The sequence below is a fragment of the Vigna angularis genome, chromosome 1, assembly GCF_016808095.1.
Source record: "Vigna angularis cultivar LongXiaoDou No.4 chromosome 1, ASM1680809v1, whole genome shotgun sequence".
Taxonomy (NCBI): domain Eukaryota; kingdom Viridiplantae; phylum Streptophyta; class Magnoliopsida; order Fabales; family Fabaceae; genus Vigna; species Vigna angularis.
Genome location: NC_068970.1, coordinates 18879499 through 18893798, shown reverse-complemented (window position 1 = coordinate 18893798; position 14300 = coordinate 18879499). Strand labels below are relative to the sequence as shown.

General features: G+C 34.3%; 1 protein-coding gene and 1 long non-coding RNA gene across 8 annotated transcripts; both read left to right on the top strand.

The window, feature by feature from the left end:
- Positions 1–916: 916 nt before the first annotated feature.
- Positions 917–4569, top strand: LOC108325186 (uncharacterized). 7 transcript variants are annotated; one of them, XR_008246429.1, is made up of 5 exons: positions 920–1210; positions 1281–1429; positions 1703–3300; positions 4056–4110; positions 4359–4569. It is a non-coding gene; the product is annotated as an uncharacterized LOC108325186 (long non-coding RNA). The 7 variants fall into 7 exon arrangements; XR_008246430.1 differs by having other exon boundaries at positions 922–1210; positions 1703–2610; XR_008246427.1 differs by lacking the exon at positions 4056–4110 and having other exon boundaries at positions 927–1210; positions 1703–1864; positions 2373–2610.
- Positions 4570–11888: 7319 nt separating this feature from the next.
- LOC108328873 (uncharacterized) lies at positions 11889–13088 on the top strand. The gene is made up of 3 exons (XM_017562758.1): positions 11889–11999; positions 12111–12654; positions 12742–13088. Exons 1-3 carry the CDS (start codon positions 11889–11891, stop codon positions 13086–13088), a joined length of 1002 nt encoding a protein of 333 aa, XP_017418247.1.
- Positions 13089–14300: the final 1212 nt, after the last annotated feature.

Below are 14300 nucleotides of genomic sequence, written 5' to 3'. Positions count from 1 at the left end.
CTTCATTGTTTAGATTAACATGGCGGCCACGGAGGAACTGATACTGTTGTTGCACCACAGAAAGTGATGGTGGTAACGGATTCACATTGTTGTTAGCTCTCACCTGAGACTCAGTAGCAAGTCTTTTGACCTCTCCTGTCCCTAAGTTTTAACATATTTGTCTTCTATAACAATAAGAAGAATTTTATTACAATAAATCTAGAATAAATATATAATCTAGAGCAAATATACTTAATAATATAACAACTATTAATACAAGTAATTACAAATAAATAAAATAATAATATAAGACACGAAATTAAAAAAGCTAAACGTAATTTCAACAAAAAAATATAAGTTTAAAACTATACTCAACTATATATAAATAAGTAAGAGTGATAAAATTAAGAAAAACAAGAGGTCATCAAATTTTTTTAGTCTCGGAACGTAGTAGTTTATTTACTCTTATCAAATAATAGGAAGTGATTTTAATTTGTATACCTTCATCTCTATTTCCTCTAATAAAAAAAAGGCTTGATGGAAGGTATTCCACTAAAATTATTCGGAGTGTCACATGTGTTTTACTCAAATTTATTTCACTATTGTTAAGTGGGTTAAAACGCTTTTTACTCGTACATAAGTGCTATTAATATAAAGGAAAATAGTAATCATTTAACTAATAAATATTAAATAAAGTCAGATTAAGATTAGTACCTTTTTCTTATTACTACAAAATTGATCATGACGCTTTTTAAATAAGTACTATTTCGGAAAAACGTTATCTATATGTTTTTTGGAAAAATGCTGTTTATAAGTAATTAATATTATCTTTTTAATTTATAATTTAAAATAAATCTATAGATGGTAGTTTCTTGAAAAAGCTATCTATTGTGTTGAAACAGATAGCTCATTGTTAAGAAAACGCTATCTATTAGACATTTAAAAAATTTTAAAAAAAGTTGAGTTTACGTGGTCTCTTTCCCTCGAGTTTCTTGCTTTTCCCCCGTGTTTCTTTTCACTATCAACCAAAATCCCTAGAGTTTCTTTTCACTATCGACCACAACCCACTGTATCCTAAATTTCAGATTCATCAAACCCACTGCCCCAATTTCACTCTTTATTTTCGCTCAAATTTCATGCGTTCGTCTTAAATTGGTGGAACACGTCACTGTGGCTTTGGTGGAGCAAGTCGCTCGCGGCAACAAGATTTAACGCGTTGCCCTGCGTTCCGGTGAGTTCTTTTGACCTAGTTGTTCTTCTTTCTTAATTTTGTTTTTTCTCTTACTCGAACCAAACCCTAGAATCGTGGGGACGGTCAAGAGTAGAATTGTTATTGCAGGAATGGTAAAGTGAGGAGAATAAAGAAGAATGACGTGCGAGAAGCCCCACTTACCAACGTTCCTTTCTTCCTCATCTTTCACGTCCAAGAAATCCCATTCCTTCGCTCTAGGTTTGCTTTCCCTTTCTCAATTTCACTCATTAATCCCGCGTCTTATGTATTCGTACGTTTGTGCATTTGGTTCACTCTGTGTTGGTGGGTTTTGCGTTCATTCTTTCGTTCTCATTGAAAATCTTTTGGATTGGGATTGCTGAGTATACCGTTTCGTTCGAGTTTAAAAGTGTTTCTTTTAGCTTAAGGATAGACAAAAATACCTAAGTACCGAGTTCGCGATAGATGGCATAATTTTAACTAGATGTTTCTGTTGTGAATGAGGTGATGCAGGCAATGCAGGGCAAGGGTTCACTCTGCAATTGATCAACTCTTGCTATATTAAAGATTGGAGAAAGTGAAGAAAGACAGGGGTTGCACCGCCAAAGAGTGTATCAGTAAAATGCCTCCCTGTGTTGTTGGAAAATGGAGCTCTATATATCGCAGCGTCACCAGGTAAGGTTCAGTTTTGATGAAATGAATGGATCTCTTAAAATGGTGGGATAGGTGTTATCTTTCACAGTTTTCATGATTTTGCACTCAAGTTTGAAGATTTAGATTGTAATGAATTTGGTGTTGTGTCTATGTAAAACATGTTTTCTTGCCAATTATATACCTTGATTTGTTAAATAGGATCTTCTATCACAGGTTGTTGTGTTAACAACATGGCTAAGCTTTACCCTCTTGAAAAGACCCTTCTAAACGGTGACTCCAGTACAAGCAGCAACTCTGGTCCCATTAAGACAAAAGGAAATGAAAATTTAAGCTGAAATTCATAATGCTGGATTTTTTAATATTCTCACTTTCTCGTGGATCAGTCCATTAATAACAGTAGGCAATGAGAGGACTTTAAACCATGAGGACATCCCACTTTAAACTAAGGGATTTTTCAAACTTTTAGAAGCAAACTAGATTTAGAGTGTGGTAGTGTTAGGAATTTGACAACTCTTAATCTTCTTATCAGGTTTATTGGCATTCTTGTCTACATGTGTTTCTTATGTAGGACCCTTTCTTATTGATATCTTTGTTCAATACCTCAACGGAGAACACATGTTTAAAAATGAAGGATATGTTTTGACTGCGGCATTTGTTGCTGCAAAGCTTTTGGAGAGTCTTTCAGACAGGCACTGACTGCATGTTCAGGTTGCAGCAGTATGGGGTTCAAATTCAATCCAAGTTGGTGGCAATGATCTATGCTAAAGGTTTGATTCTTTCATGTCAATGAATGGAGGTTCATAGCTATTGGTTTATTTTTAGAAAGCTTGGAGCACTTTATTGTTCACCTTAAATTGTCCATCCTATCATCCCAAATAGTACAGGATTTTTAATTCTGCCCATTTTGTTTCCGTGAGTTTGGACTAATACAATTAGCTTTAAAGAAAATAATTACACATGATGCGACACCTTGTCTATCCACTTTTGTAAGTTCTTGGATCATACCAAAATTGGTCTTGCTCATTCACCATTATGACTTGCCAATATCCCTACACTTCCTCAATGATTTAGGTTAGGTGGCTAATGGATTAGTCTCCAAAGAACCTTATACGTTGGTTGGCTATGCTTGTGGGACATCATCTCGTCTTGGTATATTCATTATAACATATTATTTTGACCAAAGTTGGTCTTGCCTCAAGTCACGGTAGTGACTTCGTTATACCATCATTTCAATTAATTAAATAAACTCCATTCTGTATGTGAAAGGGCTGGAACTGTGGTCTCATTTATTATCGTGTATTGGTTCTTTTAGACAAGGATAGCTTATTGTTGCTTCTAGCCGTGGAGGAGATTTTGTGTGGAACCAACTCTGTTTCAATTCCTTTCCCAAGAACCATCGAACTCTACCAATTCTCATTTTCTGTTAGTGCCAATTTTTATTCCGTTTTTCCTTAATGGTAAGACTTTTAGCTAGAAAAAAGTATAAACTAATTGTGTAGATCCTTGATTTTTTAGTCTTTTCATCAAGTGAATGTTAGGATTATGGATTAAATATCTTGCATTTGTAACATAAGAAAGTTAAATTAATTCCTGTAAGCTAAAATGAATTTTTACAGTTAAACTTTTAGAAAAAAAATAAGAGAGGTTTTATAACACTTAACTAATTCTTAATTTTTTATTACTGAAAAAATAGTTACTTGATAAGACAGAATAGGTATTTAATTTTTAAAAAATAGCTACCAATTACTACCTCATTATCACACCTTATACATTAAGTCCAATTAAATATATGATTTTCTTTATCCCATTATTCATACTTTAGATACCTCTTACGTGAAAGACTAGACCATAATGGTAGATTTGGTTTTGGATAACTAAATTAACATACTCTTTTGTGTAAAATAAATAGTGAACAAGCAAAAATTCATATTTTAGTGTAGCTAAAATTCTGCACATGCCAATAGTATATGTAGTTGCCTTGAACCCTCCATGGTTCGATTAAAATTTGCTTTTCTTGCATCAAGTTTTTTTTCATGTATACATCTTTCATGTAAAAAATTATGCTTTGATAAAAGATTGAATTAGCTTTCTTGCTGGACAATTTGAATCCTTAAAAGTTGGTGCAAAATTTTACAAATTTTGCCAATTTCAACTATTGCAATTTTCTAACCAATTTGATTTTTTTCACAATTTTCGTGTCAACAACTTTTAGTAACATTCTCCATCAAGTGTGAAAGTATTCGTGTCTACAAGTTTGAGACAAATGTGTAAGTAATATCTTTTCATATTATATTTGTGTACGTGAAAACATTACTTACTATTAAGAGTTTAAACTTGTATATGGTATATAGTTGTTTGTTACCATGTACTGAATCTATTTGTAGTTTACTGGAGTTCTGGTTTGCTAGTATGTTCAAATTATAAAGATGTTTTCTACTTTGTAGTTATTTTTATTGTCATAATTAATTTGTAGTAAAAAGTTAATTAACTAATTTTATATTATTTTTTTTTGCAGTATTTTTCTAATTGCAGATGACAACATCGTGACAATCAAATAATTGAAGTTGAGGAAGATTGATGTTTACATGTAATTAATATATGTTTATAGGTTATGTTATGGTGATGTACAGGCTTATAGGTATTGAAAAGAAATAATTCTTGAGGGCTTAATTGATCCCTCTCATAATCTTCTATTTATAAAAATAAATTGATATAAAAGTACATGATAATTAGTCTAATCTTATTAGACACAATATAATCATGATAAATAAGGTAATTCTAGACACAATATAATCATGATAAATAAGGTAACTCTAGACACAATGTAATCATTATAAATAGGGTAACCTTAGACATAATATAATCATGATAAATAAGGTAATTCTAGACACAATATAATCATGATAAATAGGGTAAATATTCTAACACTCCCTCTCAAGTTGGAGCACACAAATTGTATGTGTCAAGCTTGGAATAAATAAACTCAATTTAACAAAATTAACTTGTCTAAAATGTCGAGACAATAGACGTGGTAACTTTGGCTTCGAACAAGATACACATATGCTTCAGACCAGGAAGAGAGAATATCTATAAACCAAATTGGACTCACAAACCAGCGTAACCAAAGAGACTCTTCATAAGCTTATGGAGAATAATATTAGATAACCACGAAAATTCATCTAGCACCATGAACCTTCAAGTAATGACTTTGACAAAGTTGATTTCCATCAAAAGTGAATGACGAAGGGTAGACAACGACAAACTGTAGAAACTGGATTGCTATCAAGTAAGGATGGGGCCTGCATGACTAAAAGCGATACACTACAAAGACTGGATTCCATCGAGAAAGGATGGAGCATGGAGCTTGTAGTGGTTAAAAGCGACAAACTACAGGGATTAAATTGCCATCAGTGACTAATGGGGCCTGTAGTGGTTGAAAGCGACCAAACTGCAAGGACTAAACTGCCATAAGTAAGGATGAGGCCTGTAGTGACTGGAAACATACTCCCCTCACTGCAGGGACTAAATTACCATTACTGACTAATGAGGCCTGTAGGGACTAAATTGCCATCACTGACTTATAGAGCCTGCAGGGACTAAATTATCATTATTGACTGATGGAGCCTGTAGTGGCTGGAAGCGACAAAACTATAGGGACTGCCATCACTAACTGACGAGGTGATGGGGCCTACAGTGGTTGAAAGGACAAAACTGCAGGGACTGCCATCATTGACTGATGGAGCATGTGGCTGGAAACATATTGCAGTGGTTGGAAGCATACTCCCCCTCACGACAAACGACGAAAATGATGATGCCGCCGATGATAAATGGTGAATGTGGAAGATCATAATGGTCTCTTTTATTCGTCAAAGCATCCAAAAACCGATCTAATAAGGGACTGGTGAAATTGTTTGACTAAGATTCTGAATCTGGCCAGAAATAGACTCCCCCTTATGCCATGAGGAACCTTCAACCTATGACTTTGGTGTTGAAATTCCTTGGTGTTAACCAACTAATAGCACTGACTCTCCTTGGAGACTTGTAAATAAATGACACAAGCCATTAAGAACATCACAACTGCTACAATACGCAAAGCTAAATAAATATTATGAAAGGAGACTAAGAAACAATGCTGAAACAGAGGTATAATGCTGAAATAGAGAGTTTTTTTTTTATTTGGTCGAGTGAGATGAACGACAGTGACGCCGTGTGATTTCGACACCGGAAAGGTGGCGTGTGACAAACAAGCGCCGGAAGCTTATCGGAGAGAAGTCGTGCGTGACAAGATGAGAATGGGGCAATGACTAGGGATGGGTTGCACTCCTCGAGGCGCACAAAACCCCTAACTTCGCCAGAGAAAATGTGACAATGGCGGAGGCGAACGTCGGACAAATGTGACGCACATGGCGACATCTGGATGAGAACTAACCCTCTCACTCAAGGAGGCGAGTCGGACTAAACTGTGGCAGCAGATGGTAACTGAGGACAATAGACAGTGGTTGGCAGCGGACGGTGGTCGGCAGCGGACAACTGCGGACGGTGGGAAACAACGGATAGCGGCAGATAATGACGAACGACGTCGGGAACAAAAGTTGATGGTGACAAACTTCTACAACTCCTCACAGTGGCAAAACAGTGCTAGATGGACAACGACAAATGGCACCAGACAACGACAAATGATGTCAAACAACGATAAACAGCGCTTGGACAGTGGCAAACGGCGCCTGGACAGCGGCAAACGGCGCCTGGACAGCGGCAAACGACGCCTGGACAACGGAAAATGGCGCCGGACAGCGACAAACGGCACCAGACAACGACAAACGGCGTCGGACAGCGGCAAACAACGCTGGACAACGGCAAACAACACTGGACAACGACAAACAGTGCTTAGCAGTTGCGGACAACAACTAAGGTTTGAATACTAAACAAGATTCAGAACGAAACTACTCATTTAGGTATTTTAGAAAAGATGAAAATTTTAAGGCCGCCGGGGGCCAACACCGCTACCGACGGCAACAAAGACAGAGTACGAAGAGATTCAGACAACCTGCTCTGATACCAACTTGGGATTGAAAAAAAATAATTCTTGAGGGCTTAATTGATCCCTCTCATAATCTTCTATTTATAAAAATAAGGTTTAATAGCCAATTTTGTCCCTAGTTTCGTTGATAAATCTCAATTTAATCCCTCGTTTTAAAAGTCTTTGAAATATATTCTCACTTTTAAAATTTTGAGTCAAATTAGTCCTTTCCGTTAAATATAAATGAACGGCGTTAAAGATTTGATGATTTTGCAGAAAACAGTACTAACCTATTATTTTATAAATATATTTCTCTCCTTCTTTCTCTTAATACAAATTCCTAGGTGTGTGGAATAGTGTGCCACTCTAGACCATTTATACTTCCCATACTATTTCTAATTTCACTTTCCAATAACTCATTTCTCCAATAACTTTTACTTTTATTAAATATTTATCGTTCATAAATTTAAATAATTTTATCTTTTTGTAAATATATATTATTTTAATTAATAATAAAAAAGATAATGAATGTTATTAAAATCAGATAAAAAAGAAGATTTTGTTTATTATTCATGTTCTTGATTTTAAATTGTTCTTTTTCTTTTCTAATATATTTATTACTTTTTTGTCATGTTACCCTTATAATAACTTTATTTATTTAATTTAGACATATATTTAAGGGTTAAATATGTTTTTAGTCCCTAAACTATTGGCCGTTTCTGGTTTTAGTCCCTCTTTCAAAATAAGGTACAATTTGGTCTTCATTCTTTTGGAAACTTTGGTTTTAGTCTTCGAAAACTAACGCCGTTAAAAATGTGCTGATGTGTCTAACGTCTTTCTGTCCACGTGTATGTTTTTACGTTTTTAATTATCCAGTACTTCCTCTTAGCTACGCGTACAACTATTATTGGAGAAAAAAATATTTAAATGATAAATTTTGCATCCGACCCTCAATAAAAAATTTCTCTCAAGTTTTAGTAATATTTTATTTTTTTCTGTTTTGTTTTTTATCATTTACTTACCTCCCTTAAATTAAATGGTCATCATCCGCTAATTCACGTGACATATCTTTTTAAGTTATTTTACTTGAAGAAAAACAATTAATTTGATACAACAATGCTATTTTTATTTAATTAAAAATTTATCTCTTCTATCTTTTAAAGTATTTCTCAATGATAAAACCCAAAGAAAATATAAGAATAACTAACACATTTTTTAACGTTATTTTTGTTTAAGAAGAAAAAAAAAATCATATAACCTGTGAATTATGAGAGTTTGTACTTTTTTTTTCTTTCAATATTTCCTATTTTACTGCCAAACTAAAAAACATAAAAATTTCAAATACATATATATAATCTTCATTCAATATTTTAAAATATGTTTTCACTTTTCACAAATAAACACTTTTTTGGTCGTTTCCTTTCCCTGTTCACCTTTTTCATTTCATCTTCTTTCGTACGTTTCCAAACACACTTTCTTTCTTCCTTCTTCTTCTTTCTTCATTTGCTCAAATTGCTTCTTCTTCTGCATTGATGCGTTAAGGAACAGTAAATCCTAACATCATTTCCTAACTCCTCTCAAGAAACAGTACAGAACCTAAAAGAACTAGAAAATCCTAACATCATTTCCTACATAGCACGAGATAACAAACAAACAAAAAGAGAAGCACATGAATCAGAATTCAGTAATTCACCTTGTGAAACAAGGCCTTCCAAACGTTATCATCATTCTTGGCCTTTCGCATCAAAGAATTGGTCATGGAGAGACGACAGAGACTGGGATAATCCAAGTAGCTGAGCGCGTGCGTCGTAATCTCCGGAACCAGTTCCTCCATCATGGAAGACCCCGTCAACCGCTCCCCCAAGACCACGCGGAATGGGACTGGGCTCAAGCATTTCAACGGCGTCGTTGAGGTAGGGCACAACGCCTGAAGCGGCCACAGACGCTGAATCGGAGGCGCAATCGCAGTGGTGCTTCCTCGAAAATCAGTTACATCCCCATATCACTTCACACACCAGCAAAAAAAGTAATTACACGTAGACAGAGACGTTAGATACATCAACACATTTAATCAGAAACGGCTAATAGTTTAGGAACTAAAAACATATTTAACCCTATATTTAATGTATTAGAAGAAGAAAAATATTTAAGAGAAAAAATTATACTATTTTATTAGAATGGTTTTTTATTATATTTATAAAAACAACTTTTAATTACACATAAAATAAGTTGGTGAAATATTACTTAATAATAAAGTCATAAAAAAAAAGTAATATTAATGATTATAAATAAAATTAATTTTAATTATTTAAGTCTTCATTAAATACATCTAGTAATGTAAATTCAATTTTTTAAGTATGAAATTAAATGATGAATTCTAACTTCAACTTATATTTATTTAAAAAAATTATTTTTTCTTTCAAAACATTTAATAGCATTAAATTAACTTAACTCAAACGTCTCCTAAATATTATTTCATTTAATATATATTTGTGTGGTCCCATGGATTCGTAAAAGAAGAAAAAGCAATGCAAGAATGATTATTTGCAATTCAGATCTTAGTATTTGTTAGTCAAACTTAGTCACTCACATTAATTTTTGATACAAAATAATTACAAGAGTATGCAAAAAAAGTAGAAGAGAGTATTTAAAGTAGAAGAAAAGTAGAAGAGAAAAAAAAAACTGACAAAAACCTGCATTGCACAAAAAAATATAAGAAAAGTAGAAGAAAGAGAAAAATAGTTAACGCCGTTTGTATAGATTTAAGGAGAGAGATTTCATTGATGCAAATTTTATTAAGTGAGAACATAATTGACGCACTTTTTAAAGGATGGACTAATTTGACATTTTCGAGCGAAACTTGGGACAAAATAGGGTATTAAACCTAAAAATAAATTGATATAAGAGTACATGATAATTATTAGGGTAACCTTATTAGACAGAATATAATCATGATAAATAAGGTAACTCTAGACACAATATAATCATGATAAATAAGGTAACTCTAGATCCAATGTAATCATAATAAATAAGGTAACTTTAGACACAATATAATCATGATAAATAAGGTAATCTTAGACACAATATAATAATGATAAATAGGGTAAATATTCTAACAGTACATATAGGATATATATGTTGTGATTTTATATATTGTTTTATAAAGCAATGTCATGTCATGACACGTATTGGAGGACTCAACGATTATATTTTGAAATATTATTGTACTAATAGTTTTTATTCATACTAATGAATATTTTTTCTGAAACCTGTAATTTTTTTTTCAATATTTTATATTTTTTTGTATATAATAGAACCAATAGATAATATGAGTTTGTAAATAATAGAATCAATATTTTATATTTTCTTTTTAAAAAATAATATATATTTTATGAAATATTTTATTCTAAAATTAATTATTCTTTTTAAAAAAAATTTATACTAATAGATAGCACTTTTTTAAATAAGTGTTATCTATTGTCAGCCACTAATAGATAGCGCATTTTTAAACAAACGCTATCTATTGGTGGTTGACAATGGATGACGCTTTTTTTTAGAAGCCGCATAGATAGTGCTTAAAAAGTACTATCTATAACAAAAACAAGCGCTATCTATTTTATTTTTTGAAATTTCATATATAATTATTCTCACTTAATTGTTTTGTTTGATATTTTTATTTAAGATTGTAGTTATTTTAAGAAATGTTTTAAATAAATAAAAATTTAAAATTTATAAATAAAAGTTAGATGTTAAAATTATTTCATTCTAAGATTATATCTCATTTATTCTGTAAGATTATTTTTCAAAGAAGGTGAAAAGATAATAAAAATTAGATGAGTAAAATAAAAGCATAAATTAAAAGCAAAAATTAATAAGATAACTTAGATGCTAACTTTTTTTGGAAATACAGTTTTGATCTATAAGAATTAGAGTACCCTTTGCACTATTTTGCTTCAAAAAATAATTTTTGACAAACAAAAACTCTAAATACCGAATCGGTTAGCGAAAATCTGTTAATAGAAAAAACAAAGGTTAAGACACGTTAATTACTTGTTACGGACTAATCTATTCTTGAATATAGTAAGTAAATCATTCATTGTTATATATTTCATCATCATGCGCTAAAACAGTATGTGCCAAAAGTGTTGCAAAGTACGTTGCCAAACTCAGTATGGTTAAGATGAATTCTGCCAAGAAGAGCGTCTACTAAAATATCAACGTCATTTTTAATTAATTTTTAATCAATATTAAACCTTTTGTTGTTCAGGTAAGGAAACCCATTACGTCTCCACATCAGAGAATATTATTACCTACAATAATGGGGGTAGGTGTCGTCTTCAGTGCGGCAAGCTTGATAAATCAATATTGGATAAAGGGAGAGCCTCGTATAAAAATAGCTGAGAAGGTTAAAAGTTCGGTGAAGCCAAATTCAGAAAAGAATCAAGAAATGAAGGAAGAAGCTTCGACTCAAAATAAAGATGAGACTAACACGCAAGAAACATCAAAGAAGCAAGGTACCCGCCAAAGAAATTTCAAACAATATTTGCTTGATATTGTTAGAATGTAAACAAAACAGAAAAACAGTTTATTTCATGCTTATAAATACTGTAAATCATTTCAGAATTTGTTAATGAAAAGTTGTTGAGATTCAGTACCTTATGAGTGTTTCTGTTCTTCTCTCTGTGCCGTAGTCCATTTGCTCTGGTCTGCTGTGTGCTTCTTCGGCCAGTGTGGGATACGAAACCCTAGCTCTGAGGGTGGCTTTCTCTGCCTTCTCTCTAACTCTTAGAAGGCTGTGTGTGTTTCTCTCTCTTACCAAAAGCGTAGTATAAAGTTTTAATATTATGTTTAAAACTTTATGTGGTTTACCGGTTTTGCCCTTTACTTAATATGGTATCACAACATAGGTTCGTGTTGTTGTTTTCCTAGTGAGTCATCTGGAGTTGTGTGTATCTAGAGGAGAAGAAAGAAGGTTTCTTTGTGTGGTTAAAAATCAAAGAAATTACAAGAACTCAGCAAGAAAGGATGGCAGGATTTGGAGGAATACAGGGGCCACTACCAGTGTTTGATGGGAAGCAGTTTGAAGACTGGCACATCAAAATGCAAGCCATTTTTGGCTTCCAGGATGTTTCACAGGTGATAGAAGATGGTTTGCCTAAGTTGAGTGACAGTGCTACTGAAGAAGAGAAGAAGAATTACAAGTGACAAGTGAAACTGGATAGCAAGACAAGATTTCTGCTATACCAGTGTGTCAGCCCAAAGATCTTCAACAAGATCTCCAAGGCTGCTACTGCTAAGGAGGTATGGGACATCTTAGTGAAGACTTATGGTGATGGAGACAGAAACATAAAGGTGAAATTGCAGGCACTGAGAAGGCAATTTGAAATTCTAGTCATGGATGAGAGTGAAACCGTGGCTGAGTACTTTGATAAGGTACAAGAATTAGTGAATAAGATGAGGGTTTGTAAAGATGGGATATCTGATGAGTACATTGTTGACAAGATCCTGAGAACTTTATCATCCAGATTTGATAATGTTGTGGTTGCAATAGAGGAAACTCGAAGGAAGGAAACCATGGAGATAGAGGAACTGTTGAACTCATTAGAGGCTCATGAATTTCGTATTAATGAACGCAGACAATGCCAGGAGCAGGCCCTGCAGGCCAGATCTCAGTGGAAAGGCAAGAAGGTGTTCAAGAAAGGAGGAAAAGGTGGTAAGAAGGGCAAAGATTCACAGGACCAGCAAGGAGAAGAGTCCGGTGAATCAAGCAAGATGAAGAATCAGAAGAATGGTGAATAAAAGTTCGACAAAAAGAAGGTTAAGTGCTATAACTGTCAGAAACTTGGCCATTATGCCAAGGATTGCTGCAGTGGTGAAGGTGCTAAGAACAAACCAAAGAAGAGGGCTAATTTGGCTCAAGAGGAGGAATCTGATTCAGAACCAGTAATGTTGATGGCTAAAACTGAAGAAAATTCATTAGAGAAAGATGTGTGGTACCTAGATACTGGGTGCTCTACCCACATGACAGGGAGAAAAGACTGGTTTGTGAGAATTCAAGATGCTGCACAAGGAAAAATTCGATTTGCTGATGACAGGAGTTTGGTGGCAGAGGGTACAGGCAGAGTTGTTATAAGGGATGCAGGAGGAAAAGAAGTTACAATTGAAGAGGTATTGTATGTACCAGGCTTGAAATCAAATCTGCTAAGCTTGGGGCAGCTATTGTAGAAGGGCTATGTGATGAAAATGGAGGATAACAACCTCAGTAGTTTCAACCAACAGAGGAAAATGATTATGCAGGCTCAGCTGTCACACAATCGGACATTCAGAGTAGTGATGAGTGCAGTAAAACACCAGTGTTTCACTGCATCAGAGAGTAAGGAGGAATGGCTGTGGCACTTACGGTTTGGGCATTTAAATTTCAAAGATTTGTCTCTGCTAGGACAGAAAAGAATGGTGAATGAGTTGCCTAATGTTGAAATTCCAGACATAGTTTGCAGGGAGTGTGTGCAGTGCAAGCAAACAAGGGGCAATTTTCAGAAAAATCTACCCCAGAGATCTGTAGAAAGACTAGGAGTGGTTTATTCTGATGTTTGTGGGCCTATACAAGTTGAGACACCAGGAGGTAGTAGATATTTTCTGTTATTTATTGATGACTACACCAGAAAATGTTGGGTGTACTTAATCAAAAGGAAAGGAGAAGTGTTGCAGGTATTTCAAATATTTAAAAGGCTGGTTGAGAAGTAGTGTGGGCAGAAGATCAAGGTCTTGAGGACAGATGGAGGTGGAGAATATATCTCCACTGAATTCAAAATATTTTGTGAAAATGAAGGGATTGTGCATGAGGTTACCCCTCCATATACACCACAACATAATGGTGCAGCAGAGAGGAAGAATAGAACTCTGTTGAACATGGTGAGGTGTATGTTAAAGAGCAAAGGGTTACCTAATTTTCTTTGGGGAGACGCTGTGGTGACAGCCACTTATATTCTGAATTTGTCTCCAACAAAGAGACTTGTTGGTTTGACACCTGAAGAGGCATGGACAGGGGTGAAACCAGATGTCAAACATCTGAAAATTTTTGGATCCATATGCTACAAGCATACCAAATCAACTGAGGAGAAAGCTGGATGACAAAGGTGTACCACTAATTCTTGTAGGCTATAATCCTACTGGAGGATACAAGCTGTATGACCCTGCATCAGGGACAACATGTATCAGCAGGGATGTAGTTGTTGATGAGAGTGAGATTTGGCAGTGGAAAGCAACTAAGCAGGAATCACCAACCATTTCTCTGGAGGAGATCACTGCTGTAGTTGAAACAGAAGAGAATAGTGGGAATGGCAGAAAGAGAAGATCATCCAGAACCCCACAGCTGCCAGTACATTTGAGGGACTATGAGTTGTCCTATGAAGCTACTCTAACAGCAGATGGACAGTG

What these genes read in the sequence shown, in the direction of transcription:
- LOC108328873 (XM_017562758.1), top strand. Translation starts at nt 11,889, where the DNA reads ATGGCAGGATTTGGAGGAATACAGGGGCCACTACCAGTGTTTGATGGG. An exon ending in GCTTCCAGGATGTTTCACAG is followed by an intron (nt 12,000 to 12,110) that starts GTGATAGAAGAT and finishes CTGCTATACCAG; the next exon opens with TGTGTCAGCCCAAAGATCTT. An exon ending in GATGAAGAATCAGAAGAATG is followed by an intron (nt 12,655 to 12,741) that starts GTGAATAAAAGT and finishes GCAGTGGTGAAG; the next exon opens with GTGCTAAGAACAAACCAAAG.